We start from the raw sequence: 26,938 nt of genomic DNA, 5'->3' as shown, positions 1-26,938 counted from the left end.
CCCCATCTGTTGATGGAACATGAAACAGTCCATCTCAAGGGTGCGCGCGCGCACACACACACACACACACACACACACACACAAACACATGCGCACACACTTCCTTGTCTAGATATGAAGGAAGGTCCCTTGACAGACTCAGAAAATATTTTCATTGCACAAGCAGGTTTTCTTAAAGGATTATGCAAACTGAACCTTTCTAACACTATTTTTGCAACATCTGTTTCTAAATTATATTTTCTGTAGTAATTTAAAAAAACACACACATGAAAAAGTGGAACTTTCCTTGCAGAATTGTTTTGATCCTCTGTGTGGCTAATATTGTCAAATTTATAGTGAGCAAATTGCTTTTATTTTGTGTTTACTTAACTCATGATAGATGCACAACACTCGTTTAATCAATACATTTGCAGTAGTAGGAATGAATGTCTTATAAGTCGTACTCGGGGGAAAAATAGCTCAGATGCAGTTTCAGCAACTAGAAGATTGCCATATCAGAGCTGAGCTTATCTCTTGATCTTTGGACATCTCGCCTCTGATTGGATAACAACAATGTGACTCTACCACTGACTGTTTTGTTTGCAATGTTGATGTTTTATCTCAACAAACATCTGAAGCCTGAAGGAGCTTCTGTTACTAATGCTAACAGTTAGCTTCTACTAGCCGAGACATTGTGACATAGATCTGTCAGGTTTTTCAAACCCTAGATTTTCGCTGTCTGTTTTCTTTCAGAAGCTAATGTAGGAGATAGATGTAGGAGACTATTTTCATGTTCAGCCTGCATGAAACACTCAAAGTGACTGATTATAATCATAAAGGTTTTTCAGTGTTCAACACCATTACATATATTTGTCATTTAAGGTTTTTAGTCATTCAGCTCCTTGGATCACAGGACATTCGCAGCTTATCCACCGTGGTAAGCTGGTGGCTCGGAGAGGTGAAATCTGAGTAAATGTTGGAACTGACAGGGCTAAAAGATGCCTGAAGTCAGAACAGATCAGACTAGGCATGAGACATCACTGTGACAAGCTTCATGTTGATTAAAAATGAATGAAGTGTGACATTTGCCTCCTTTTCTACCAGAAGGGTCTCAGAAGTACTGCTATAACCACTTTGTTTAAGTTGAACCATCAATTAAAAATGTTTTTTAAAAATGTATTTTGGTTTAAAAGATGGGTCTGATTTGCAACTTGCAGATGGAGAATTTTGTGTTTTTACAAACTGTGAATTAAACCAAATTTGATTTTTGATTGTTTAAATTGTGATGTTTTACAACCTTCTGAGCAGAAAGGCAAATAAAAAACAAAACCTTAGACCAAATCTATCTGGCAATGCAGGACTGTCATAAAAGTTATTGAAATCACTACATGATGTCATCACAATTTGCATCATCAGTCATGTGTGTGTAATTGTAATGCACACTGTTGGAGAGAGGAATCATTTTGTGTGAGAGACAAAAAGTGAGTAAAAATCCCACCAAACATGTCAAGAACTACAGATGAACTTTTTCTAATGTCACAATTCCAACTAAGATGAACTACATCTTCAGCTCCAAATGATCAGAATGATCTCCAGGGTGAGGAGAAGGAAAAAGGGTTCCATCAGATAGAAATATGGGATGAAAGCTAAGGAGATGGTATAAAAACATGATAGGGATGTGGCAGAGTTGAAAGGTGAATTGATCAAAAAGTTACCCAGATGTCCAAAAGCTTGTTCTTATAATCTCCATTCAGTTCTATTGAAAATGATCCGACTCAAAAGATCCTGAGCAACGGGGAAAAACAGAAATATCTTCAGAAGGAAAAACAAGGAGCTCTAGCTATAAATCAAACCACTGCTAATAAAAACCAGCTCAGTCCCTGTGGTGAAACAGAGAAACCAATAATTAGCAAGAAATTGAATTTTTAAACGGTTGTGTGCTTGTTCCATCTCAAGCGTAAAAAATAACACATGGGGAAATTAGCTTGCTAATGTACACTGTACACTGGAACTGGAAAGTTCTTTTACAAGTCTGTCAGCTTAAGATGATGTTCAATTTAGAGGTAAATTTGTTCTTTTTTGCCAATAAAATCAAGATATTCTCAACATGACAGCATAGCTCAAAATAAAGTTTTAACTAGCTTGAAATCAGCTTTTTTTCTCTAGGTAGGGAAAGAAGCATTGGTTTCAACACATCCAATACTGGATTTAAAGGTGTGGAACACTCATTTAATGAATACATTTGCAGTGGTCTCTAGTACGAATGAATGCCTTGTAAGTTGTACTTTGGGGGAAAAAAAGCTCTGGTGCGCCAGTTTCAGGAAGTAGAAAATTGCCGCATTAAAGAAGAGCTTCCGACGGCAGGATTCTGTCTCTTATTTCCTGGTATGTGGACATCTCGCCTCTGATTGGATAATAACAACACAATTCTATCATTGACGGCTTTTGTTTTGCACCGTTGATGTTTTATCTCCACAAATAAGGCAAACCTGAAGGAGTTCTGCCATGTGGTGGAGTTGCAAATGCTAATGGTTAGCTTCTACTAGCTGAGACATTTTCTGTTGTTTGCTGGATGCTAAACCAACAACAGCTGTCCCCATTATGAGTCAAGATGGATGAGTACCGGTACATGAATGTTAATTAATGTCAGGCTTTTCAAATCCTACTTTGTCACCGTCTATTTTCTATCAGAAGCTAATGCAGGAGATAGGCGTAAGAGATCAGAAATAATCATTTGGAATGTTTTTTCAGTGTTCCCCACCTTTAAATAACATGTTATTTGTTTTATCTATTTAAAGTGGGATGCTGAAATGAAATTGTCCGAGGCCAAACACAGGAAAATTAAAGCAATTAGCACTGTATTATCAAGCAAAAGCTGTGTATGTCTGTTACAAACGTGCCAAGGAAACCCATTACAAGATGCAGAGCCAGACTTAGCACAATGTTCAGCAATATTTTCTGGGAATTTCTGTTTGTCAAAGCCAGGTGCAAATATGAGGTGATTCATGGTTCTTTTGGAGCACCAACAAAAATGTCATCAGGTTAGGGATTTGAACTTGGGTTTTTTTTTCTTATGCAACATATTTTGACATGTCCACGAAGGAGGAGCAAATGTGAATGATAACATGGCTGAATATATTTCTGATGCCCCAGTTTCGGTGACAAGGTTCACAAATTCACTAATCCAGCAGAACCTTTGTTATTGTCGTCACAATCACTGGTGCTTGTCCTCCCCTAGTTGGAGTTTTACATTTTCCCGTTATATACGTTTACATTCATAATCTACAGAGATCATACAGCTTTCTATCACCATGCAACATTTTCTTCCACCCTTGTGTTTCTTAAATTGTGTTCATAAAGACTCAGACTTTCCTTTAATCTTGTAAAGTGGTCTTGGTCAAAGTTCTTTCAACGTTTTCCTTTGGGACTCGGTCAACTTTTTCTGCTTGTGTCATTGGCAGCATTATTTGGTACACACTAAAAATTTAATGTTGAGTTTAGTCAATCAAGTTATGTAACCTAGTTCCACCAAACGTAGTTCCTTAAAATAAAGAGTAATATAAATTTACTTTTAACATAACAACAGAACAAATTTATATTACTCTTACATTTAAAGGTCAACTTTACTCATATTTTTAATACATTTGCAGAGGTCTCTAGGAATGAATGCTTTGTTTGTCGTTCTCTGGTGTAAAAAAGCTCGTGTGTGTGTGTGTGTGTGTGTGTGTGTGTGTGTGTGTGTGTGTGTGTGTGTGTGTGTGTGTGTGTGTGTGTGTGTGTGTGTGTGTGTGTGTGTGTGTGTGTGTGTGTGTGTGTGTGTGTGTGTGTGTGTGTGTGTGTGTGTGTGTGTGTGTGTGTGTGTGTGTGTGTGTGTGTGTTTTAGAGTGGTTTGCTAACAATGTGAGCATCTGTGTTTACTGAAGCAGGTGTCCTTGGGGCTGCCTTGCACCTTTCAGCGGAGGCGCACAGCTCAGCTTTGTCATAAAGTAGTCCCAAGTCTAAAATGGCGCGTGTGATTCCTTTATGTCAGTAATTATTTTCACTTGCAGTCGGTGTGATTATTTAGGTCACCAAGCACAATTTTAATCACCTTGCTGTTTTCAATTTATATTCTCCCATTGGGTGACATTTTATGAAAGTTTGGAATTGGATTCCATCTCTATGCCGACGACTGCCAATTGTACTTGCCTCTAGATGGCGCCGGTGATCACAGGATAAAAATTTTTTTGGGATTGTCTGGCAGAAATTAAGATATGGTTGGCAGAAAACTTCCTGTGTCTCAATGGGAAAAAACAGAGGCACTGTTGTTTGATCTGAGCGGACATGTTGATTTTTCAAACGTAGACTGCGGTGAACTGAACTCCTATTTGGGTGTTTTAGCAGTCAACCTTGGCGTGAAGATAGACAGTGCATTCTGCATGGATGCTCATGTGGGTACTGTAGTATCCTCTTCATTTTATCATTTAAGACGTTTGGCTAAAGTAAAGCTGTTTTTATCTAGACGTGACCTTGAGACCGTTGTTCATGCTGTTATTACCTCACGACTCGACTATTGCAATTCCGTTTTATTTGGCGTAAGTAAGGGTACTGTAACCCGGCTGCAGCTTGTCCAGAATGCTGCAGCAAGATTCTTGGACAACAAAAGGAAGCATGAACACGTGACACCCGTTTTGGCTGCTCTCCACTGGTTACCTGTTGATTTTAGAATTTGTTTTAAACTTCTTTTAATGGTGTTTAAGGCACTGAGTGGTGTGGCTCTAACCTGTTTGATGGAGTTGCTGCAGCCATATGTTCCGGCCCGGTCACTCCGCTCTGAGAAACAGCTGCTGCTTGTGGCTCCTAAGGCTAGGTTGAAGTTGAGAGGGGACAGGGCATTCTCTGTTGCGGGTCCGAAACTGTGGAACGCACTGCCCCTAACTATTAGGGACTCTCCATCAGTAGCAGTTTTTAAATGAGGCTGAAAACCTACTTTTATGATCTGGCTTTTAATTCTGTGGGTTAGCAATTGTTAATGTTTTATATTTTGTAATTCTTATGTGTGGTTTTAATTATGTCTGTGGCGCTATTTGTTTTATTGTTTTATTCTTTTGTTGTACAGCACTTTGGTGGCATGCTCATGCCTGTAAGGTGCTTTATAAATAAAGGCTGAGTTGAGACTAGTGAGTGATTTTAAAGACTTTTTCACTCACAGTGCTAGTTGGAACCATTCACTTACTGTGTTTTATGCCAAGCTAAAGCAAAAAGAGTACAGCGGATCAGGAAAATGACTGGGTCGGTTCAAAATAATTTTTCCCACTTATCTAACTCTGGGATTTATGTCAACAAACAACATTTTTATTTTGGGTGGAGTATCCCTTTAAGATTAGAATCGCTTTAAAAAGATACAAGAACATCTTAGTCCTTGGAAGCATAATGCAAAGAAATGATGACTAACATTAGACTTTTGTAAAATATTATATGCAGTACATAAACAACACAATATATGCTGCTACAGATTTCCAGTAAGTCAGAGATAAAGTCATTTTTATAGTAGATAGGCACACTGTGCTTCATCTAATCGAGTACTGGTGCTCAACAGCCAGGACCAACAACTGAAGAGGAAGGAGGAGGCTGGAGCACTCGGGTCAAAGCAAAAATATTTTATCAATACGAATAAGTATTTTTTTATATTGTAAAACCTTTTATGTGGCATCTTTATAAACATTAAAGAACCGTAGCAAACAATTTTCTATCTGTTACTGTATGTACTTTCACATAAGTGAACTGCAGTATGATGCACTGGGACATCCCGCTAAGTGTGTGTTTGTGTCTGAGTGTGTGTCCAGCCACACAGCAGTATCTGTGTGTGTCAACAGAACAATGAAAACCTGACGCATTTATCTAAATATTGCTGGGAAAGCCTTTGTGTGTAATCCAGCTGATGACACATGGCGGCACTCGCAACAAGCGCAAAATGTGTGTGTGTTCATAGCTGTTAAGCATATTCAGATGCATCTATGGGGTCTGTGTTTCTACTCACCAGTTCTTGGTTGGTAGAGTTGGAGTCATCTCCAGGAAAGGGGATGTAGATGGCTAAGGCCACACAGTTGGCAAAAATAGACAGAAGTATAAAGATATCAAACGGCCTGAAAGGAAGTGGTTAAAGAAGTCAAGAAGAGTGATCTGTGTTATTAGTGGCTATTCAGTTATTCATTCTTCATTCTTTTAACATGAAAGATATAATTTAGATATCATAAAATTGTCATCTTGTTTATCCCTGTTCCAGTTTCCTTAATGATTTCTTCTATCATGCAGGGTCTAATGTTTCTTTTCATTTATTTCATTCAGAGTGCAAAAAAGTAGATTTTTACGTATTGTCTGCAAATGCAGAATAAATGTTCTCAGTCAAACGATCTCCCTGTTTTTCTGAGGCACGTTTCCAAAATGTCTAGAAATGTTTGCAAGTGTTTTAAATTTGCTTGAGTTGTAGGGCGTTGCTGGAATAGGGAGCCTCAGTCTCCTCCCTCTCTGGTCACTTCATGGGTCCCCAAAGGAACGCAAGTCAAAAGGGGCTAAAAGAGTTATTTTCTAATCTGCTTTGCCTTACGCCGTGAATGGCACATATGTTGTACTGCAATTTCAATGAAAAGGAATGGTGTGTGTTTAGACCACGCCTGTCATGTACTTTGAAGTATAGCCCATCAGCTTGTAAAAGTCCTTAATTAGCATGACTACAAATCAGACATCGGTACGTCGCATATATAACGTCACCACAAAATCTCCTCTCCCCTAGCGTAGCTGCTACTTACCACATGGCCAGATTTATGATGGTTCTTTTCTCCTGAAGGAAGGACTTGAAGTTTGCTGAACTTACAGCCATTTGTCCTCTGCTTTTCTCCATTTCTGGTTTGGTTTCTCAATTTGGTGATGTGAATTGTAGTCCTGGATGCATTTTCACGCAAAACCTAAAATAACATTTCCCCCCGTTTGAAAAAGCACGTTCTTGCCACTGAAATGCATAAATTCCCTGACATCATATGTGACATCCATGACACATAACATGTGAGATTAGAAAATAGCGTTTTTAGCCCCATTGACTTGCATTCATTTGTTGCTCTTCCCCGGACCCATGGTCCGGAAGTAGATGGGCATGACTTAGGCTCCCTATAGGCTCCCTGTAGGGGTTCAGGGAGAAAGGCAAAGCGGACCAGAAAATTACTTTTAAAGACCCGTTCACTTATATTTATTTATTTATTTGTTCAGGAGACCCATGAGCCAACCGTAAGAGGAAGAGACTTAGGTCCACTATTCTAAAGACATTAAACAAATTTGTGAAAGTACTATTGGCAGTTCTAGAGGCAGGGTCACAGAAGTATTTGCCCCTGCTGAAATCTGAGTGACCCCTGAAGTGTCTCCATCCTGTCCCTCATCTGTCCTTTGCTTGATGATCAAATTATAGGTAGATGCAATTCCATGCCCAAACACTAGTGGCGCTAATGAGTCAAATAGGAATTTCCCTAGGTGAAATTTTATAAAAGGATGTTGGACTAATACTCAGGCCCTCTATAAATATTGTGGCCCCTTGATGGTCCCATTCTCAGAAAAATCATTGATACGCCACTGGAAAGCAAATACTTCATTAAATATTTTCAGAGTTTTTGTGGAATCCTCCCCAAATAAATTTTGATCACTAAGAAAGTGTAAAAAGTGTTAGATATTTTGGGGAGTGGTAGGAGACCAAATTGTGAATTGAAATAGGAGTAAATCACAAACAAAATTAGACTATTGCGACTGAAAAATGTCGTGAAAATTAGCATGAAAGTCATCATTTGTTTGAAATATGCACATCGTGATCCAACCACACTTAAAGCTTCTTGCAGAAGTGACATATATAGCAATTCTGAATTATTCTAACTGAATTTTTCCATATTTTCTTGCAAATTTTTGTTGCTAATTGTCCCAAATTACTGAGACGTTGGTTTGAACCTTTTTTTCCCCTCAAACGAGAGCACAATGGCTATATTAAACTATCATTACTGATGGTGTGCTAAAACTTTTTATGACAGATCTAAAATTACTATCATTATCTCTGTCCGTGCCATAAATTAGGGTTTCGTAAATAAGCTGCTACTCTTCCTCCAACTTTGCAGGGTTTGCAACTGATCACCTAGCTTTAGAGGTTATCTGTTTTAAATCAAAAATCTATAAACCAAGTTCATCATCTCACCAGCTGGTTCTTTAACAAACTGCACCTTTCTCATATAAAGGATACTTCCACTCCACAAGACTGATGCAGGCCCTGCGGACTGGGTTGTTGAGGGTGAGGCAGAACAGAGCTCTGGGCGGCCGGCTGCTGGTAGATCCTCCCTGCTTTTTGCTCTTAGCATACTGCTGCCTCTTCCTCTGCGCCAGTGAGCCAACAGGAGCTGGACCTGCGTTGTTGAGCGAGGGCCGTGAACTCACGTCAGGTATTTCAGCATCATCCTGCGCTTGTCGAGCTGCAGTTATGGCAGCATGCCAAGCGAGGACCGGACTGACTCCAGAGCTAACGCCACCCTGACCATGAGTACCACTGTTGGCCCCAAAGAGGCCGTAACAGGAGCCAACAGGTTTTCCTGTGCTGGCTGGAGCCTGAATGGGTTCCGGTGAGGTGAGATGGTGCAGATTGGTACGGCTTTCTGACCAGAGTGCAGGGGTGTCAGTGGAGGGAGTGGTCCGTCTGTTGCTGGCATACTGTGCCCCTGGAAATGTAGGATGGGAAACACACAGAAAACTTAATTTACACAAATTTTACTGCTGTAAAAGCAAATGTGCAAAAATATTATTAATGTTAATGTTTGAAATTTCTGGACCATCATTTTAAAATTAGTCTTGCTTTGTTTTTGAAGCTCTGGAGCAGATTTTGTATGATGGTTAAGACTTGATAGTTCAACAACTGCCCAGGCTAGATTAAATTTGCTCCTAATTTAACCTCATATCAGCCACTTACTTGTACTTCACATTAAGGATGCACTACAAGCCCTGTACTTTTTGCATTAACCCTAGTCATTTTGCATTTACAAACACAGTAAGATGTGACATCGCTGAAACCTGTTGATTCAGTGTCACGGTCTGGGTTTTTCCCCTGAGTGGTTTTTGAGTTTCCCTCTGCAGGTGGGTGTGTCGGGAGGTGGCCAAGCTGCAGATCATCAGCTCATCAGCCGGTCAGGTGTACCTGAGAGACGCTGTCACTTCGCTGGATGATTACTCTAACCTGGGTACCTCCTAACAGCCACTTGAGAAAAGTTATTTTGAGTATTTTTAGTATTCAAGCCTTGATTTTGGATTTTACATGCCTGATCACCCCTTGCCTTTCTTTTATGAAGATCCTCCACTCCCATCTCTGACCGACTGAATTTTGGATATCTCTACACACTGCTCGTCTCTCAGACCATCCCTGACCTTCCACCTCCTGTTGCTCCCCCACCAAGACCCACCTGTATCTGGACTTCCTCAAGACTCAGCTCCCTCAACCTCTTCCACTGGATTCCTATTCCCTGTAAGCCCCTCCAACCCAGACCGGACCACCCTCCCTCACTCGAGCCGTTATGCATAAGACCTTAAGTCCTCCAAACCCACAACCTCCCTATTGTTGTTTTGAACTGGACCTTAAACTGCCTTTGTCTGCAGATTCCCGCACCAGATCCCTGTCGGAAGAACTCAGCTTGCTGCTCCTTTAAGTTGTCTCCCTTAATAAATTATTGTTAAACTTTCGCCTTTGTCTGAGAACTGATTCTGTATGTCGTGGGTTAGTCACTTACCTCACAACATGACATTCAGGGCCTTAAACACATGTTGGGTCTAGAACTGCAACCAATATTGCAATTACAGATAGAGGAAAAAATCAAAGTCAAAAAGTCTTATGCAAATGATAGTTTTTTGTAAAGCAGAGCATGAAAAATAAGTTGTCGGTTACGGTTTGATCTTAAATGTGTTCCTGTCTGACTCAAGCTTGCTCCATGAGGTTTTTCCTGATTTCATCACTTACTGAGTTTACTGAAGATTAAAAAAATGTTTAAAGCATAACTCAAAGGAAATCAACAACAAAAAAATCAATCTCATGTTATGCAACTTGTAATTTAAGATTTATGATCAAAAATCAAATGTCATCTGAATGCAAAATAAACAAAGCAGTTGACGTTCTAAAACTTGCCAACTGACCTCTGCAAACCAAATGAGAACCTGGTTGCAGAGCAGCAATAATATCTCCACTGAGTCATGACCACAACCTCTAACCTGCATCAGCATCTTTGATCCTTTGTGTAAAAACAAAGCTAGACCCAATTAAACCTTGACACAAATAGTTTAATTTCTTGTTAATCAACATGAGAAATAAACTGTCAATAAAACACAAATAAGAGCAGATTAATCCTTTTTACAACAAAGATGGAAGCAAAAGAAAAGGTAGTCCTGATGTTCAGAGAGCTGACTCTGGCTTAAAGGATTATCTGTGTTTCAGCTCCACAATTTCACGTTTCAAAAGTTAAGTCCGTCAACGAGGATCAAACTTTATTATAAAGCCATCAATGTAAAAGTATTCCGCTACCCAACAAGAAATGTTAAAATAGAAAAACACTGGAAAGGATGACAGAGTGGGAGAGGACACCATGACTGAGGGACAGTCATTAAATCAATGCGGACCATGAGTGAAAAAGACAGTGCCCTTGACAGTCACTTTGATACGCTGCAACTCCACATTAGTATGAAATCAGGGTCTACACACCATAAAATCACCAATATTTTATGTCATTGGAAGGAAAATAGGGATTTTATCTGACCAGTTGAGAAAGACAAGAAGTTCAGAGAAACTGAAATATGACAATAATACCTTAATTTAATGATATACAAGCTCTAAACTGTGTTTTTGTAAAACTAGACAGACAATTCAAAGATGGGCAATAAAGTCACAAAATAAGCCTGTAAAACCTCTCTGCACTTCTCTTCAGTTGTGTTGAAGTTGATCATTTTCACTCCCTTAAACACAGTTTAAAAAACTGGTATTACTTGAAAAGTGAATTAGCCACCCTGTGTTTATTCTATAAGGTAAACGTATCCAAACCAACATCCAGAACCATTAAAACAACCATTTGATCACATTACAACCTAGTCAACCATGTCTGACAACAAATCCTAATGGGTTTAAATCTTAAGCGTTATCACAAATACACATAAATGTCACACACACCGGAACTAATATGATATATAAATCAAATCAGCAGGATAAACGACTCGGAGAATAATCAGATGTGCTGCGTTTGTAGAATAAACCAAACGAGCGCTCTCGCCCACTCAGCTCTCCAACTCCCCGCGCGCAGATTTTACCTTCAGTCTGTTCATCTGCTTCTTGCATCCTCGAATCCACATTGAAGAGATGCGTGTTAAATCCAACTCATCGTTGGAAGAAAACACCTGTAAGTGACGACGGAGCGGAGCCGCTAACCTGATTTACAAAGACTTTCCCGAGCGCAGATCCTGAGAGGAGCGCCGAGCATTTTCCCCACATCCGGGTGCCTGGTGTGGATTCACGGCGCATCCGAGAGGACGAGCTGTGAGCGGCGGACCAGTCTGCTGTCAATAAGTCTCACCGTGGACTGATGACAAGTTCCAGCAGTAGAAAATAAAACAAGATTCTCTATAAAGGGTTTAATTTTCCTGATTATGATCTGGAATCGTTGTAACCAATCAAAAATGTCAAAGAATTTATTTATTTATTTATTTATTTATTTATTTAAAAATTATTATTATTTGCCGTTTTTTTTATCCTTGTGTCAAAGATCAGCCATCTTGGGTCGCAGTCTTCAACAAAAAATATCTGATTTACTTACTTCTTTTAAATAAAAACATGCATGTCTGCAGACACATGCATTTCTTGGTCATCACCTTGGTAATAAACTGTATGGTTTGCCCTGTCTGACAGATAAAATGTACTAAATCTTTGCGCACTGTCTGGACTTACCCCTCAGGTGTCTGCCCCTGATAATAAACCGCATTCTGTCACCTGTTCCTTCTTCGAGGCCTCATAGCGCCGATCTGTGTGTTCATTCTACGGCGATTCGTGAGGGAATGGGTGGTTTGGAGCTCTGATGGAATGATAGTGATTGGATTACCTGCATTCAGGGTAAAACAGATTCACGGTAGTGCGTAATCCTTAGATTATAATCCCCGTTCCCTAAGCATGAGAGATAGCTGCATGCACCAAAGCTAGGGTCAAATAATAAACATGATTTTTTAAATAGAATTTTCAGACACTTTCATTCACTTATTAGCAGTTTAGGATTTGAATAAAAGGAAAATCTAACTTTGACTTCATAACAAGGAAAATAATGCAAGTTCTTCTCAAATAGGTCTGAGTAATAAATCTGAAATTATAAACTGCATTCATAAAACCATGTCAGGCGTTGTGAAATATTGTTCTGTTTTTGCTTTCATTTTCTTTCAAGATTAACAAAATATATACCAAACAACTTGGGTAAATAAAATGATCAACAATAGAAATTTTAGGCGTAAAAACACAAGTTAAAATGAAAAAAACCATTGTGATGTGTACATATTTCCATGAAACTTGAGGTAGGAAACATATTAGGCTACATGAAATTAACATTATAATTGCAGGCTTTTGCATTGCAAATAGCTACTGAACTCAATTTTAATAATAAATAACTCCAAATTTTGATCATCCAATGAATGAGGTGTGAACAAGTTGTTAAAATAGGTATCTATTTCCGTGTTTTTCTGCTTCACAGTTTGTTGCACATTGCTAAATATTATTTTGGTGGAAATTAAATATGTGGGTTAAAAGTTTATTATCATTTTTATATTTTAAGAAACCTGCAATCACATGAAACTTTCTTAACCCTCTGGAGGCAGGCGCTGCAGATTTGCAACAGTTAAAACCTACCTAACTGGTTACTCCACATACGTATTTCATGAGCATTTTTTTAACTCAGATGTATCCCTGAAAGACTTAGTTGTTTGTTCCTTTATCAAAACTTATTTTGAGCCTGAGAGGGTTAAATGCCTAGAGTATACACATTACATGTATTCCCTTAATTTGAACTGGCTTGCATAAAAGTCCAAAAAAGTTTGAAACTTGTTTTTCTAATATCTCAAAGGATGACATTATGTGTAGGAAATAAGCTTCAACTTCAGTTGGCAAACTACCTTTTCAAACTATGTTCACATTGTTGTGGGTTTGGTTTCAGACATATTTTTTCTGCATTTTCTCTCAGAATTTGCAATTACATTGTTTTTATTATTATTATTATTATTATTATTATTATTATTATTATTATTATTATTATTATTATTCCCCGCGGAATTAAAAAAACTCCTCTGGGGAACCTTTTCAGTGGTGGGATTTCCGTAAATACCGGAAGTTATAGGTGTTTGCAAAAATTCGTCCGTGCGGCAGAAAATCATAAGCAAAGATGGCGATTAATGCTGGACATCTGATGAGTTTAGCTGCTTTGCAGAGACACGATCCATACATTAACAAACTGCTCGATGTTACCGGTCAGGTTGCTCTTTACAACTTCAATTCAAAAGCAAACGAATGGGTAAGTAAGAGAATTTACCCTGGAAAAGTTTCGGGAAATATTTGGTGGAGAGCCAACAAAGCTAGCTTCACACTTAGCTTCTGAGCTTTGATTCAAAACAGAAAATATTGTTGTTGTTTTTTTTTTGGGGGGGGGGGTTGTTTGTTTGTTTGTTTTGTTTTTTAAGTAAATGTCTTTATTTGTTTAGTTAATTAAGATAGCGTTGTCTAGTATGTTGTTTTAACGCGAACACAATTAATGCATCTTAGGTACTTTCTAATTGTAAAATTTAACGCCTTATTAGCTTTCAGTTAGCTTATCACCCTCGCTAAATTTATTTAGCTAGTTTGGATTTGCGGTTTCTAGGTTTGAGTCGTTATCTCTATTTGTTCCAGGAGAAAACCGAAGTTGAGGGAACCCTGTTTGTTTATGCAAGGTAAGAATACCTGAGAGCCACGATGGTTGTTCCGCCGTCTGCGCACGTGAGGCCTTGAAATTTGTAAACAAAGATAAAGTGGACTCTGTGATTCAGTAAATCGAACGTAAATTACAGTGTTTAGAGATTGAAACTGAAATATTATGTTATAACGTTGTAATAAACTTTATTTTTAATCAGTTAAAGCATGAAGAACTAAAACGACCACCTACAAACTTTAGTTATAAGGAAATATAATAGACTTTATTAATTTTGTGGGTAAATTCACTCGTTACAGAAGCACATACACTTAGAGAATAGAAGAAGAAAAATAACAAAAGTACCAGTAAATACACAAAGGCAAATCTTTCTGTTAAAAAAATAAACAGGACACGAATTTGTTGTAGGTTACTTTGAATTGGACTGGGAGCTACTTAAATCAATAGTAAAGTTAACTGCTATCCTTTATATTAATTACTAGCACAGTAAACAGCTCCTGCTTTTTAGCAGGTAGAGACCTCCCACACTTGTGCCGACCCAAACCATAAAACTGTTAAATGTAGTTTCTGGTCAGCAGAGGGCTACTGAGTGCTGTCCCATGTGAAGATGTTCAACTTTATGGCTGAAGAACCACTGAAACCAGTTTGAAGGCAATAGCTTAAAGTGTCGAAAACTCTTTAGTATTGCTTTAAATGGTCAATTAAAAACAATCAAATGTGGAGTAAATATTGTACCCAAAGCAATGTGAAGTGCAATTAAGGAGGTAATGTTTTTCCTGGGTCCTTATGAAGGTCTGCCTCCCCTCACCATGGCTTCACCATTATGAATCGACTGAGTGCACAGAACCTTGTTGAGCCCATAAATAAAGACCTGGAGTTCCAGCTGCAGGATCCTTTCTTGCTCTACAGAAATGGAAACTGTGAGTGTTTTGAAGGAAATGAAACACTAAAGAAGTATTTTTGAAATATGTTATTTTTTCTGTTGTATTTTGGTGTGTTTGTGGTTTTGTTTCAAGGTGACTTAACATTAAGGACTTGTTTCCAGCACAGAAAAAGTGTTTAATAAATCTGTAAACATGTTTAATGACTTCTGAACCAAAATGAAAATACATTTCCTCCTAGTATAATAGCTTATTATTATTGTTGCTTTGTTAAATTCTGTTAGTCACAAAATGCTCATTATTTAATAGAAATTTCTGCAATTTTGGCATTTTCATAATTTTCCTATTTGAAGCATTAGTGATATCTTCACTTTTACATACAAATGTGTGTATTAATTATATTAACTAGCACAAACACTATTATGATCCTTAATTATATTAACTAGCATAAACACTATTATGATCCTTAATTATATTAACTAGCATAAACACTATTATGATCCTTAATTATATTAACTAGCATAAACACTATTATGATCCTACCTGTGAAAACAATAGACAGATATCTCCCCAGCGTTCGATGGAACACCTCTCTTCCATATTGCTTGAAGTCATTGTGACGTCTTGCAGCATCAAGCAGGAACACTTTAGCACTCATGGCCCAAAATGGCCAAACAGCAACTTCAGCTTTGCTAGTGAACAGTTATCTTTCTGCATTTGGGCAACCGTCTCAGAGTTAAGTCTCTGATTGGTGAATCCGACCACTAAGTTAATCCAGCGATGTCCTCCAGCCTTGTGACAGAGCAGTGTAACAAAAAGGCCGCAAAGTTTCTCAAATCTTCAAAAAGTAGCTGACTGCGCTGCCTCCAAGGTAATCTATTAGAAGTCTGAAGAGAAGCTTCATCAGGGCAACGAACAAGGAGTTAGAATGCTTTCCCATTTGTTTGCTTATAAGGAAAAACAGCATAGCCAGGGTCAAAGTTAGAGTCGACGGCTCCCCTTTTGGAGTTGGTTTGCACATCAGCCTGGCTGGGATCGAGGACATGATGAGGTTGGTATCCCAGTAAAACCAGCTTCTCGGATAACTTTACTTTAGCATGTGTGCTAATATTGTTGTTTGGTGGAGTTGCAGGAAGATAATCTTCAGGTTTCTCCCTGGCAGCAGACAGTCCCTCGCACACACACAGTCCACTAGATCTCAGTGTGCTGACTCGTTCTGTAGCCTGTTGCTGTAAAGGTGTGGCTGTATGAGTTTAGATTTCCCAGCTGTGATCCTGAAAGCGAGAGTAGTAGAAGAAACGATGAAGACTGAGCTGGCATAAAAGCAGGATCAAATAAAGAGCACAGGTTAGACACAAGTACGGTTAAATCTTCAGAGAGATGGTGATGATTAACAAATATATGAGTGTTTCTTCAGTCTCCTTTGAGTGCTTGTGAGCTTGCAGCTCGGGGCTATAGACTGTTGGAGAGAGACATACTTGTTTACATGGCTTCATATTCCCTTTGGTGGCTGGAGATGCTGCAGGGAGGCAAACTCTTCAGTTGCTAGGTAACCACAGCCTCCCTGGGGGATGGTATATTCACCAGTGTGTTGGTGCAATCCAAAATCACATAAGTGATGTGGTAACAAGTTAATGTTTCTGTGAAAAATGTAATATTTAATCACTAAATCATTTTTGGTTTGTGTCAAATTTGATGTTATTTTTTTCTGTTCTCTATCTGCTGCTTGAAACAAAGATGCAAATCATGCAGAACCGAGTCCTTGACACAGCTCTAAACAGCTTTATTCAGTCATCACCCTAATTCTGTGCTTTAATCGACAAATTGTAATTTTTCAGTTTTTTAGGCAGCTAAAAATGTGTTCTTTGTTTTGTTTTTACAGTGGGAATCTACAGTATTTGGTTTTATGACAAAAAGGACTGCCAACGCATCGCTCAGCTGATGGTGAAGTAAGTAGGTCAGCACATCCATGCTGTGTTTGTGGATATGGTTTTTGGGGAAGTTCTGTAAATAATTAGAAGTATTTCATCAGTATGTTTTAACTTTGCTCCAGGATTGTAAAACAAGAAGTGGACCACGCCAAGAGGAGGAGCCCAGAGAGAGCAGAGGCAGGCAGAAGCAATGGAGTCGCAGAACCGCGGCCCATCGACATCCTGGAGCTGCTCAGCAAAGCAAAGGAAGAATATCAGAGAGTAAGATTTTTAAAAGATGTTTTAGTTTTTCTTAAAACACCTGATCACTTTGTCTTTTTGTCTTTTTCTGAAGACCCAGTCCGGGGAGACAGAAGTGTCTGCAGAGGTGAGCATGAAAGCAACAATCAGTGATGATAAAGAACACAACACACTTGAAAAGATTCATTATGAGTTCTGTTGTTTTTATTACGTCCTTTAGAGGTGATGACAGAATGTAATAAAAGTTTTGTATTTGTTTGATGTTGACCGCAGAAAAGTTATGTTGTTTTTTATTATGCGAAAAGTGGTTTAATCTTTATTTTACTAATTACTTCCTAATTTTATCTGTTTATAAATGATGTGTAATGGAACAAATATAGAAATAATAGAAATTAGAAATAATAGAAATTAGTTGTAATTTTATATAAATACTTATATTTATTTAAGTTATTTGTCATTTTTAAAGTAATAATGGTGGGAATTGTTGATTTCTTTATTTGTTCTGTTTTGGGCCCTGTTCCTTGGTGATTTTGACGTTTTTCTTTTGTATTCCAGATTTTATTAATGTCTCAAAATTAGCATCTTAGAGATAAAAATCTTTTTCAGAATTTAAAGATGTCACAATCTGCAGCAGATTGTTGTAAAACCATCGATTGCTAAAGTTTATAATGGCCAAAACTCATCATTTAGTTAAATACTGATTCTAAAAAGGGGGCAATGAAGGTGATTCTCAAATAAAACATGATCATAAAATAATTTATAATTAACCCTCTTTTTTTAATGCAGGGCTTTCATACGATGGTGAAGCAGATCACAGTAGAGGAGCTCTTTGGTTCTTCTCTTCCTAAGGAACCCTCTCTAATGGCCGCGCCTTCACACAACAGCACAGCTTCCACTGATCTTCCTACTGCCTTTGTCCAGAAACAACCTTATCCGCCCCAGCAAAGTCCATGCATCCCCTCTGTCTCCAACCACCAGCAGCAGAAAGGCTCCGCCCTAATCCCAGCTCCTTATGTGCTGAATCACAGTCCTGTTTTCCACTCGGTGGTTCCGAGGCAGGACCCCCAATCCCAGAGCTCCATCTCCTCTCTTATGATGTCTCCATCTGGATCTGAGCATCTAGCTACTCCGTCTGGGCCCATAGCTTCTCCAGTCACTCCCAGCTCCTTTTTGGGGCAGGATCTAGTTGGCTCGCTCAAACCAGCTGCATCGTCTGTGAATTCAGGTGTTCACAAACCGGTCCTTGCACCCAGCTTCCTGCCAAGCGCTCTGGTTCCACCTCATAGCTTCCAAGAATCCAACAAAGAGGTTTTCTCTCAGCCTCCTAGCCTGATAAACCCAGTTCCTGTGAGTTTGTTAGCTGGTGGCTTTTTGTCTCTATATCTTTCTCAGCTGGTTATCCACAAAATTTCCTTTTGTCTCTGTTCCCAGGCTTTCCCCGTGAGTCCAGCTTTAGCTGTCCCCGTGTCAGAGATGTCTGTGCTTCTTTCCCCCAGCGTCTTTCAGCAAACCACGAATAAGAGCACATCAGCACCCATGGTGCCTCCTGCTTCCTCTGAAGCGTCCTGTGCCTCTGGACGGGCTGTAGAGTCTCTACCCTTCAGTAAAACCCAGCTACAGGACACTTTGATACACCTCATTAAGGTACAGTTCCGAGAGGCAAAGTTTCATCTTTGATGCTCAGAGTTAAAAAGAATGAGTTGAATTTAAGCTGAATGATGGTTGTTTACTTCCTTCTTGTCTAGAATAACCCAGAGTTCCTCAGTGCCATTCATGAGGCGTACCTGCAGAGTGTATCCAAGGACCTGCGCAACATTAAGCTATAGTCCCACCCCACTGATGATGTCACTGCTGCACCCATGTGACCACAGAAGAGACTATTATTGAGCAAAGATGAGCTGAAGTTTGATATTTTAAGCCGGTTTGAACTGGTTATACTAGGGAATGTCATGGAAGTCTTATCAAGGCAAGGAGTGTATCTGGTTAAGATATGTAAACACTGAACTGCTGTTCCAGTTGATTTTGTGTACTTTTCTTTTTTGAAAACAGTATTTTTTTACCTTTTTGTATAAAAACGTCCGTTCCTGTGCAGACAGGCAGCTAAAAAACTAACGTTTTGTTTCTGGCTGCTGACTAAAGCATTGTTATGCTTCTCAGACTCACAAAAAAACAAACAATATTTTGTTACTATTACTCGTGTTTTTTCTACCTTTTGCTTTTCTTTCAGTATTATTATGACTCCTCCACTGGCTTAGCTCTCGGTGCTTTTGGAGAGTCTTGTGCCGTAAATAACCTTTAGGGTGATAACCAGCGTTCAGGGTTGCACAATGGCGTTTATGTAAACGTCCGAGTTCAGAGGAGCTATGAATTTTAAAAAATCCTTTCAAATTAAACATCATGAGCTAAACTTATATAAGTGTTGTTCCATTAGAATCTATGTTATAACATTCAGTCCTTATTATCACATGTGGTCTGATGTTACTTAGTCAGCTACACATTAACCAAATTAAAAGTAAATAAATTAGCTTCAGTCCTCTTGTTTATCCAGTCATATTTAAATCTCCAATAATTTTATTTTTGTTTAAAGCTTTTCGGGGGGGGAAAAGCACAATTGTTTTTTTTTTTTACATTTCAAACATTTTCATTCTTTTAGAAAAATTGTTTAAATGCAAAAATGTTTTTCTAGTCACAAATCATCAAGCATATTTCATTAAATCAGCTCTGCTCATTTGCTCCAAAGTCACTAATTAACAAGAAAAAAAAATTTTGAAGACTAAAAGATTTTTTTTTATTTTATTAAAAAAAATTAAATAATTTCAAGCAAATTTCATTATAAATCCTTATTTTGACATCATGACTGTGTCTGATTTATTATAGGAATGCTGTTTCCGCCTCAGATCGGCAAATCTTTTTTTTTTTGACTGCTTCAGTGTAGAATGTGAAAAATGTGCATTCTAGAAAGATGATTAAATAATCAAACTAAAATAATGATTTCAGGCATAATTTTGGTTTTTGGTATGTTTAGTGTAAAATTGATTATTTTAATCATAGTCACATATTTAAGATATTAGTTATTTTATTTATCTTAAGGCCAGAAATGTGATTTTCAAAAAGTTTTGTTTGTTACATATTTGGCTGGCCATATTTTGTTATAATAAAGATTTAAACACAGATTTGACTGCTGATTTTTATTTATTTATTGCTGTGAAAATCTGTTTCAAAGCTGAAATGTGTTTTTTATTTTGTCTGGATGCATTTTGGCTAAAACTTAAGAAAAAGTTTTACATTTTTATTTATTGAAACGAAGTAAAACTTTCTAAAGCATTTTGTTAGCTTGACCACTAGATGCCACTAGCTTTCAGTTGATGTGACAGCACTTCTGAAGTCTTAATTCATTGACAGACATTTATATGCAAAACAATGGCTCCAGCTAGCTGAATTTGCCTGTGATGAGTATATTTATGTCGATGGTGATAAGCACTTCATTGTTTATATTTGGAATAAACGTGTTATGATTTTTTCCCTGAAACATGATGGGTATCAATTCTGTCTTATGGCAGGGGCGTGTCCAGGGAGAGGCCTGGTGTGCATAAGACACCTTTGGAATCTGGTTAGCCACCTGGATGAGTTCCATTGAAATTTACTTTATGCCCCAATGCCAATACTCGCACTTTCACACTTGCACCCTTCAATTGTGCAATCCCAGCCAGGAGTGCAAGTGCGTAAGGTGAGGAAGCTAATCATTTTGTGCCTTTGACCTGCACTTCACCCAAGTCTGCATCGATGCAGACTTGGGTGAAGTGTATTAACCACATTGCCGCAGGAGAAAAGGCTCAGGTGCCTTTTCTGAAAATATGTAGTTTCAAATATAAGTAGTTAATTTTAGGACGATTAGTTGATGCTCTGAATGTTTTCAACAAAGCAGCAATAAATGTAAATTTATTTCAAGTAATTGGTTGTTTGTTTGAAAGTTGTTAAAGAATTTTTTTAAGTATCACAGCAACCAGCATCCCGGCATGCAACAGAAACAACAGTCATGGTACAATGTGAATTTAGCTTATTCACTAGAATGCGAAAAATTAATTATTTTGGGAGGGTTACCCCACCCCAAAAAAAAGACATAACCATAGGTGCCACCCCCAGCTGGGCCACCCCCATCTTAACAGGCCTGGCCCTGTCTGATGGAACAGATTGGTTACTGAAAGTTGTCATTCCTTCATTCATTAGGGTGTCTCAGATATTTGGTATCATTCACACAGCCACTCACCGGGTCCTTAAAATGTGATCTACAGGTGAACCTGGAAAATGTAGAATATTGTGCTGTTAAGGTGCATGTTTTAGTCCACAAAGGTGTTTTCTTTTTAATTTAACCCCAAAAGCATGGGTAAACTTTACAAAATTTAAATACATGCCTGCTTAATTTAGACAAAGGTAGATCAGCCCACAAAAACACAAAGAAGGTAAAACACACAAAAGTAATAGAAATCATGACAGAAACTAACAAAGCAGAGTATTCTTTTTTATTTGATAATATGTCTATCTCTTCCTTTTCTGCTTTCCTTTTTTCTTTTATTGTTCAGATCGATTAAAAATAGAAGTTTTGTCGTGAGGATGTAACAAGTCCACCTGGTTCCACATGGAGCCAACATGAAAAGTCCATTAGATGAAGAAGTGGGACCAAACAAAACACTGTAATATAATATAAGAACATTTCTGTGTCCTTGATAAGAACCAACAAAATAAATGTTCATTCTTATCAGATTACATTAACTTTTTTTCTATTTTTAATGTTTCATTCTTTATAATTAATCTCCACATGAACACTAATTCATCTGCACCACGGTTATTTGTCCATAATCTGCCTGAATGCGTATGAGCGTGTGCTCGTGGCTCTCTCTCACCCTATTGGCTGCATTGTTCCACTAACCTGCTCCTTTCAACCCAGATTAGCCATATCCATAGGCAGACACGCCCCCTCCCTCCCCCTTCACCTGTCATCGTCCTCTGAAAACTCATCCTATTTATTCTCGGAGCTGCAGACAGACATCTTTTAACTCTTTCCTCAGCTTTAAACCGATTTGTGCGTGCGTGCTTTACTGCGGCCAGATGGAGGACTACCACAAACCGGACCAACAGACTGTGCAGGCGCTCAGGAACATCGCCACCCGGCTCCGGATCAACTCCATCAAGGCGACAACTGCAGCGGGTAGCGGGTGAGATAAGGAGAAGTGTCATAACTTAAAAATTTTAAGCATTATTTAACCTCGTTGATGAAATATGACACCATCAGACAGTGACTGTTGAACCTCGAGTTGTTGGTTTTATTCTGGCTCCGTGTCTGAGTCTGCATGTGTGCAGCCGGAGGTGCTTCAGACATACAATGTGGGATTTTCTCAGTCATGTTCCTCTTCATTGTAGGCACCCAACATCATGTTGCAGTGCGGCAGAGATCATGTCTGTACTTTTCTTTCACTCCATGAAGTATCGACCTGAAGACCCACGCAACCCCAATAATGACCGGTTCATCCTCTCCAAGGTAACAGCAGGTTCTGCATGCACAAAGACAGCTTATAGTGACATATATGTGCAAGGCCAGTTGAGCATTCATGTTGTCAACTCTTCTTAATTTTTAAATTAAATAAGCTTTTGCCTGATCCTAACCAGGGTCACGCAGCCCCTGTGCTGTATGCTGTCTGGGCGGAGATTGGCTATCTGAAGGAGAATGAGCTCCTCAATCTCCGAAAGGTCGACTCCATCCTGGAAGGTCACCCCGTGCCGGTAAGGTGACATTCTGATCTGCTGGAATCTGTGGGTGCAAAAGCTGATCTGCTGCATCCCTACAAGATTCTTTCTCTGTCTATGAAGATTAAAACATGTGTTTCTGTTCACAGAAGCAGCAGTTTGTGGACGTGGCCACTGGATCTCTGGGTCAGGGGCTGGGAGCCGCCTGTGGGATGGCCTACACCGGGAAATACTTTGACAAGGCCAGGTAACGCTCACAAAGCCAAACTCAGACTTTCAAACTGAACCAAGCTCAGGCAGAGACCTCACACAGCAGCTTGTGCACACGATCAAACATAAATGACGATCGCTGCAGTGCACGGTGCAGATGTGACATTGCTGCTGGGAGTTTTCGTTTAAACCCTGCAAGACAGGTTTGGTGCTTTTCATTAGGTCATCACAAAAGAGACTCAATCTTAAATCAAGTGCTACGATAGATTTTTACAAAAGTTAAATTTTGCCTCAGAAATAAACAGATTAAAACAACATTTTGCATGAACTGTAATTTTTTTCTTAAGTGTTTATAGATTCATCCTCTTGTTCTGACCAGCCCTCCTGTGCGGTTTATTCAGCTGAATGGTGCTAATTTGAATCATTCCACATGCGTCTCCTTTGTTCTGTTGTGATCTAGGAAGAACCATGTGGGTTCCACGCTGACAACAGACATTTTTGATGCATGTGATTTAACAAAACCCCATTCCTGGAATGCTTATATAGATCAAATCTAAAAGGGTTTGTGCTCAAATCTGACTAAAATCTGACATTTGATTAAAGAATGAAAGGTGGTTTGCTCGTTGCACACAACAAAGTAAAAGTGACCGTAAAGAACTGTTGTCTTTGCAGCTCTCTGCATTGCGTGCTCCCCCAATTGTTTCTGCTCTAATAATCACACACGCAATAGCACAGTCGCTCTATCATCTCTCTCTCTCTCTCTCTCTCTCTCTCTCTCTCTCTCTCTCTCTCTCTCTCTCTCTCTCTCTCTCTCTCTCTCTCTCTCTCTCTCTCTGCCGCACCCTTTCACCTCATGTGTGTCTGAAATGAAAATTCAGCGCATCAGTTGCATTCAGGTGCACACACTGGACAACCTCAAGTGGAGGAGTTTAAGTATCTCGGGGTCTTGTTCACGAGTGAGGGTAGGAGGGATCGGGAGATCGACAGGCGGATTGGTTCGGCGTCTGCAGTGATGCGGACGCTGAGCCGATCTGTCGTGGGGAAGAGGGAGCTGAGCCAGAAAGCCAGGCTCTCGATTTACCGGTCGATCTACGTCCCAATCCTCACCTATGGTCATGAGCTTTGGGTAATGACCGAAAGAACGAGATCGCGGATACAAGCGGCCGAAATGAGTTTCCTCCGTAGGGTGGCCGGGCTCAGCCTTAGAGATAGGGTGAGGAGCTCGGACATTCGGGAGGGACTCGGAGTAGAACCGCTGCTCCTCCGGATCGAAAGGAGCCAGTTGAGGTGGTTTGGGCATCTGGTCAGGATGCCTCCTGGACGCCTCCCTGGGGAGGTGTTTCGGGCATGTCCTGCCGGCAGAAGGCCCCCGGGTCGACCCAGGACACGTTGGAGAAGTTACATCTCCAATCTGGTCCGGGAACGCCTTGGGGTCCTGCCGGAGGAGCTGGTGGACAAGGCCGGGGAGAGGACGGCCTGGAGCTCCCTAGTTGGGATGCTGCCCCCGCGACCCGGACCCGGATAAGCGGAGGAAGACGAGACGAGACGAGACACTGGACACGATCAGACGTGCAGTTACGTGTGCGTGTAGATCTGCTTCTCCTGTAAAGACGGCTTCGTCACTTCAAGCAGGTTCGCTGAAAGGCTAGGTGTTGAACCGTGCGTCAGTGGTTTGGTCTGTGAAGGGAACAACCCCATTTTCATTAAATCGATACACTTGTCACAATAACAATGAAGACAATTATTTGATTTTGGGATTCTGGAGCTGCAGACATAAAAATGTCAGATTATTAAATGAAATAAAAATACCTCCTATCAATGCTTCTACATTAAGACCAGGACGTTTGCAGTTCTAAAGAAATACAGGGAAAAAACTCAACCGGCTGCATTTTGGAGGCGTCCTCTAGTCTGTTAGTCTCACCTCACAGGAATTCACCTGCTGGACTGTAGAGCATGAATGCATCTCAATATAATTTTACATGATCACAGCTGGCAGCTTTTACAATTATGGAAACAGATCAGAAATGAGCACTTGTCTATATTTCTACATTTGTTTAAATCATTTAGCGTGCAGTTTATATTACAGACTTATTTTACACAACAAGCCTTTTAGGAACTGACCTTTCGACTTCTGAGATGGCTTTCCTTTGAGTCTCAAATCTCTTTTTCTCTCTACAGTTAATTTCCTTTCATATCTCTCTTCCTCCTTTCTTTTACGTCTTTGCCACATCTGTTTTTATTTCTTCAAGCTCATGGTTGGAATGCGTGGCTTAATGCAGCGTGTCTCGGCCAATCTTCCAGTTTTGATGACAATGTGTTTATTTGACTAGAAAGCTGTCAGAAGGAATTACAGAGGTGTGTGTGTGTGTGTGTGTGTGTGTGTGTGTGTGTGTGTGTGTGTGTGTGTGTGTGAAGGATTTATTGGTGTGTTTAGGTCTGAGATTCTGGAATCAGAGGACGGGAAGATTGAGGAAAATGTTTTTCCCAACATCTCTCTCTCTCTCTCTTTATCTCTCTCTGAAGTTATCGGGTGTTCTGCCTTCTGGGAGACGGTGAGTTGTCGGAGGGCTCAGTGTGGGAGGCCATGGCTTTCGCCTCTTTCTATCAGCTGGACAACCTGGTGGCCATCTTGGACATCAACCGGCTTGGTCAGAGCGAGCCGGCTCCACTGCAGCACCATGTGGAGAAGTACCAGCGCCGCTGTGAGGCCTTTGGGTGAGAATCGGATGGATAAAAACCCAACATTTACAAATCTAACTAGCTCAATTTACCTCTGCGGCCTTGTTATCAATAAATATCTGGTTTGATGGAACAGAATATAATGGAATTTGTATTCAAAGTTACTTTTTTGTTTTCCAGCTGGCACTCCATTATCACTGATGGCCACAGTGTTGAGGAGCTGTGCAAGGTGCTGAGCCAACCCTGCCACCAGCCTCTTGCAATCATCGCCAAGACCATTAAGGGAAAAGGCATCCCCGGTAAGAACAAAGTGACTTCTGTTAAACCTGAAACTACTTCTAAATGACTGATTTTGTTTGAAGAATTTTTCAGACCCATCCTTTGAAATTTGGGCCCCAAACTGTCAATAATCCTGGAGGTGCTTTAGTGTTTTTGCTGCTGTGGCTCCATAATCCCTAAGAATGTGCAGCGTACGCTCCCAGCAGAGGCCTATTGTCATTGTGTTGTGAAAAGCACAAGGCCAAGTGTGTGTGACCACTTGTGTGTGAAAAGGAAAACACACAAGCAAGGTGTATTTGTTAGGACTGGGTTAAAAGGTTCAGCGCCTACAGATCTGTGAAACAGCTTATTGTGACCTCCTGAAGTGGAAGAATGTTATGATTCTGACAGCTGGATGGGCTTATTTCTGTATGCACTTGCATAAATGTAAAACAGACAAGCTTACTTAGGATTTTAGGAAGAATTTGGGTTGTACAGTATGCGTATGCACCTTTAATATCACGTGTGAATCTAAGGAATCCCCAATAGGTCTAAGAAGAAGCCTGAAATTCCTGATGAGTGTGCATTAGCATGTAGTTTCACAGTAATCAAAAAGACATAAATGTGTGTGTGTGTGTGTGTGTGTGTGTGTGTCAGCGGCTGAGGATAAGATGGGCTGGCATGGTAAACCTCTGCCCAAAGACATGTCAGAGAGTGTCATCAGAGAGCTGCAGAGCCGCATCATCAGCTGCAACAAGCGCCTCCGTCCTGCTCCACCCAATGAGGACACATCATCCATCAGCCTCCGCAACATCCGCATGCCGAGCGCACCCAACTACAAACCTGGAGAAAAAGTGAGACTTACGAATCCTTAAAGGTGCAATGAGTAATAATTTTACAGTGAAAAAAAATCACTAAACAGTCTAATGTTTCAGTCATGATGGAAGGAAGACTACATAGAAACTATTTTCCTTCGCAGCCAGCTGAGAGGTTTCCAGGTTTTCTCCTTTTAAATCAGAATCAGAAAAAACTTTATTGCCAGCGCTCCAGC

General features: G+C 39.8%; 3 protein-coding genes across 8 annotated transcripts in view; 2 read left to right on the top strand and 1 right to left on the bottom strand.

The window, feature by feature from the left end:
- cacna1db (calcium channel, voltage-dependent, L type, alpha 1D subunit, b) overlaps nt 1-11,859 on the bottom strand; it is an 88,843-nt gene extending 76,984 nt beyond the window's left edge. For 2 of the 5 annotated variants that reach the window (XM_070544739.1, XM_070544743.1), the window contains exons 1-3: nt 11,320-11,844; nt 8,231-8,699; nt 5,999-6,104 (exon numbers count right to left, since the gene is read on the bottom strand). In XM_070544739.1, the coding sequence (XP_070400840.1) occupies nt 5,999-6,104; nt 8,231-8,699; nt 11,320-11,347 (603 nt within the window). In that variant the 5' untranslated portion in view covers nt 11,348-11,844. Of the gene's footprint in view, nt 1-5,998; nt 6,105-8,230; nt 8,700-11,319 lie in introns of all 5 variants that reach the window. The other 3 variants (XM_070544741.1, XM_070544742.1, XM_070544740.1) reach the window with 2 other exon arrangements.
- Nucleotides 11,860-13,385: 1,526 nt separating this feature from the next.
- Nucleotides 13,386-20,169, top strand: dcp1a (decapping mRNA 1A). Of its 2 annotated transcripts, none has more exons than XM_070544747.1 (9): nt 13,386-13,553; nt 13,931-13,968; nt 14,739-14,866; nt 16,710-16,776; nt 16,881-17,019; nt 17,093-17,125; nt 17,785-18,345; nt 18,430-18,642; nt 18,744-20,169. In XM_070544747.1, the coding sequence occupies exons 1-9, from the start codon at nt 13,425-13,427 to the stop codon at nt 18,822-18,824; spliced, it is 1,389 nt and encodes a 462-aa protein (XP_070400848.1). In that variant the 5' UTR covers nt 13,386-13,424; the 3' UTR covers nt 18,825-20,169. The 2 variants fall into 2 exon arrangements, with proteins under 2 accessions (XP_070400848.1, XP_070400847.1); XM_070544746.1 differs by having other exon boundaries at nt 13,928-13,968.
- Nucleotides 20,170-21,792: 1,623 nt separating this feature from the next.
- The window catches only part of LOC139063300 (transketolase-like), a 29,866-nt gene continuing 24,720 nt past the window's right edge, over nt 21,793-26,938 (top strand). Inside the window, exons 1-7 of the mRNA XM_070544726.1 lie at nt 21,793-22,211; nt 22,417-22,534; nt 22,663-22,776; nt 22,890-22,987; nt 25,474-25,665; nt 25,810-25,928; nt 26,545-26,741. Coding sequence (XP_070400827.1) covers nt 22,105-22,211; nt 22,417-22,534; nt 22,663-22,776; nt 22,890-22,987; nt 25,474-25,665; nt 25,810-25,928; nt 26,545-26,741 — 945 coding nt within the window. The 5' untranslated portion in view covers nt 21,793-22,104. The remainder of the gene's footprint in view (nt 22,212-22,416; nt 22,535-22,662; nt 22,777-22,889; nt 22,988-25,473; nt 25,666-25,809; nt 25,929-26,544; nt 26,742-26,938) is intronic.

This window comes from Nothobranchius furzeri, chromosome 15 (genome assembly GCF_043380555.1).
Source record: "Nothobranchius furzeri strain GRZ-AD chromosome 15, NfurGRZ-RIMD1, whole genome shotgun sequence".
Lineage (NCBI taxonomy): Eukaryota > Metazoa > Chordata > Actinopteri > Cyprinodontiformes > Nothobranchiidae > Nothobranchius > Nothobranchius furzeri.
The sequence above is the reverse complement of the archived record's forward strand: the minus strand, read 5'-3'. Positions and strand labels throughout refer to the sequence as shown.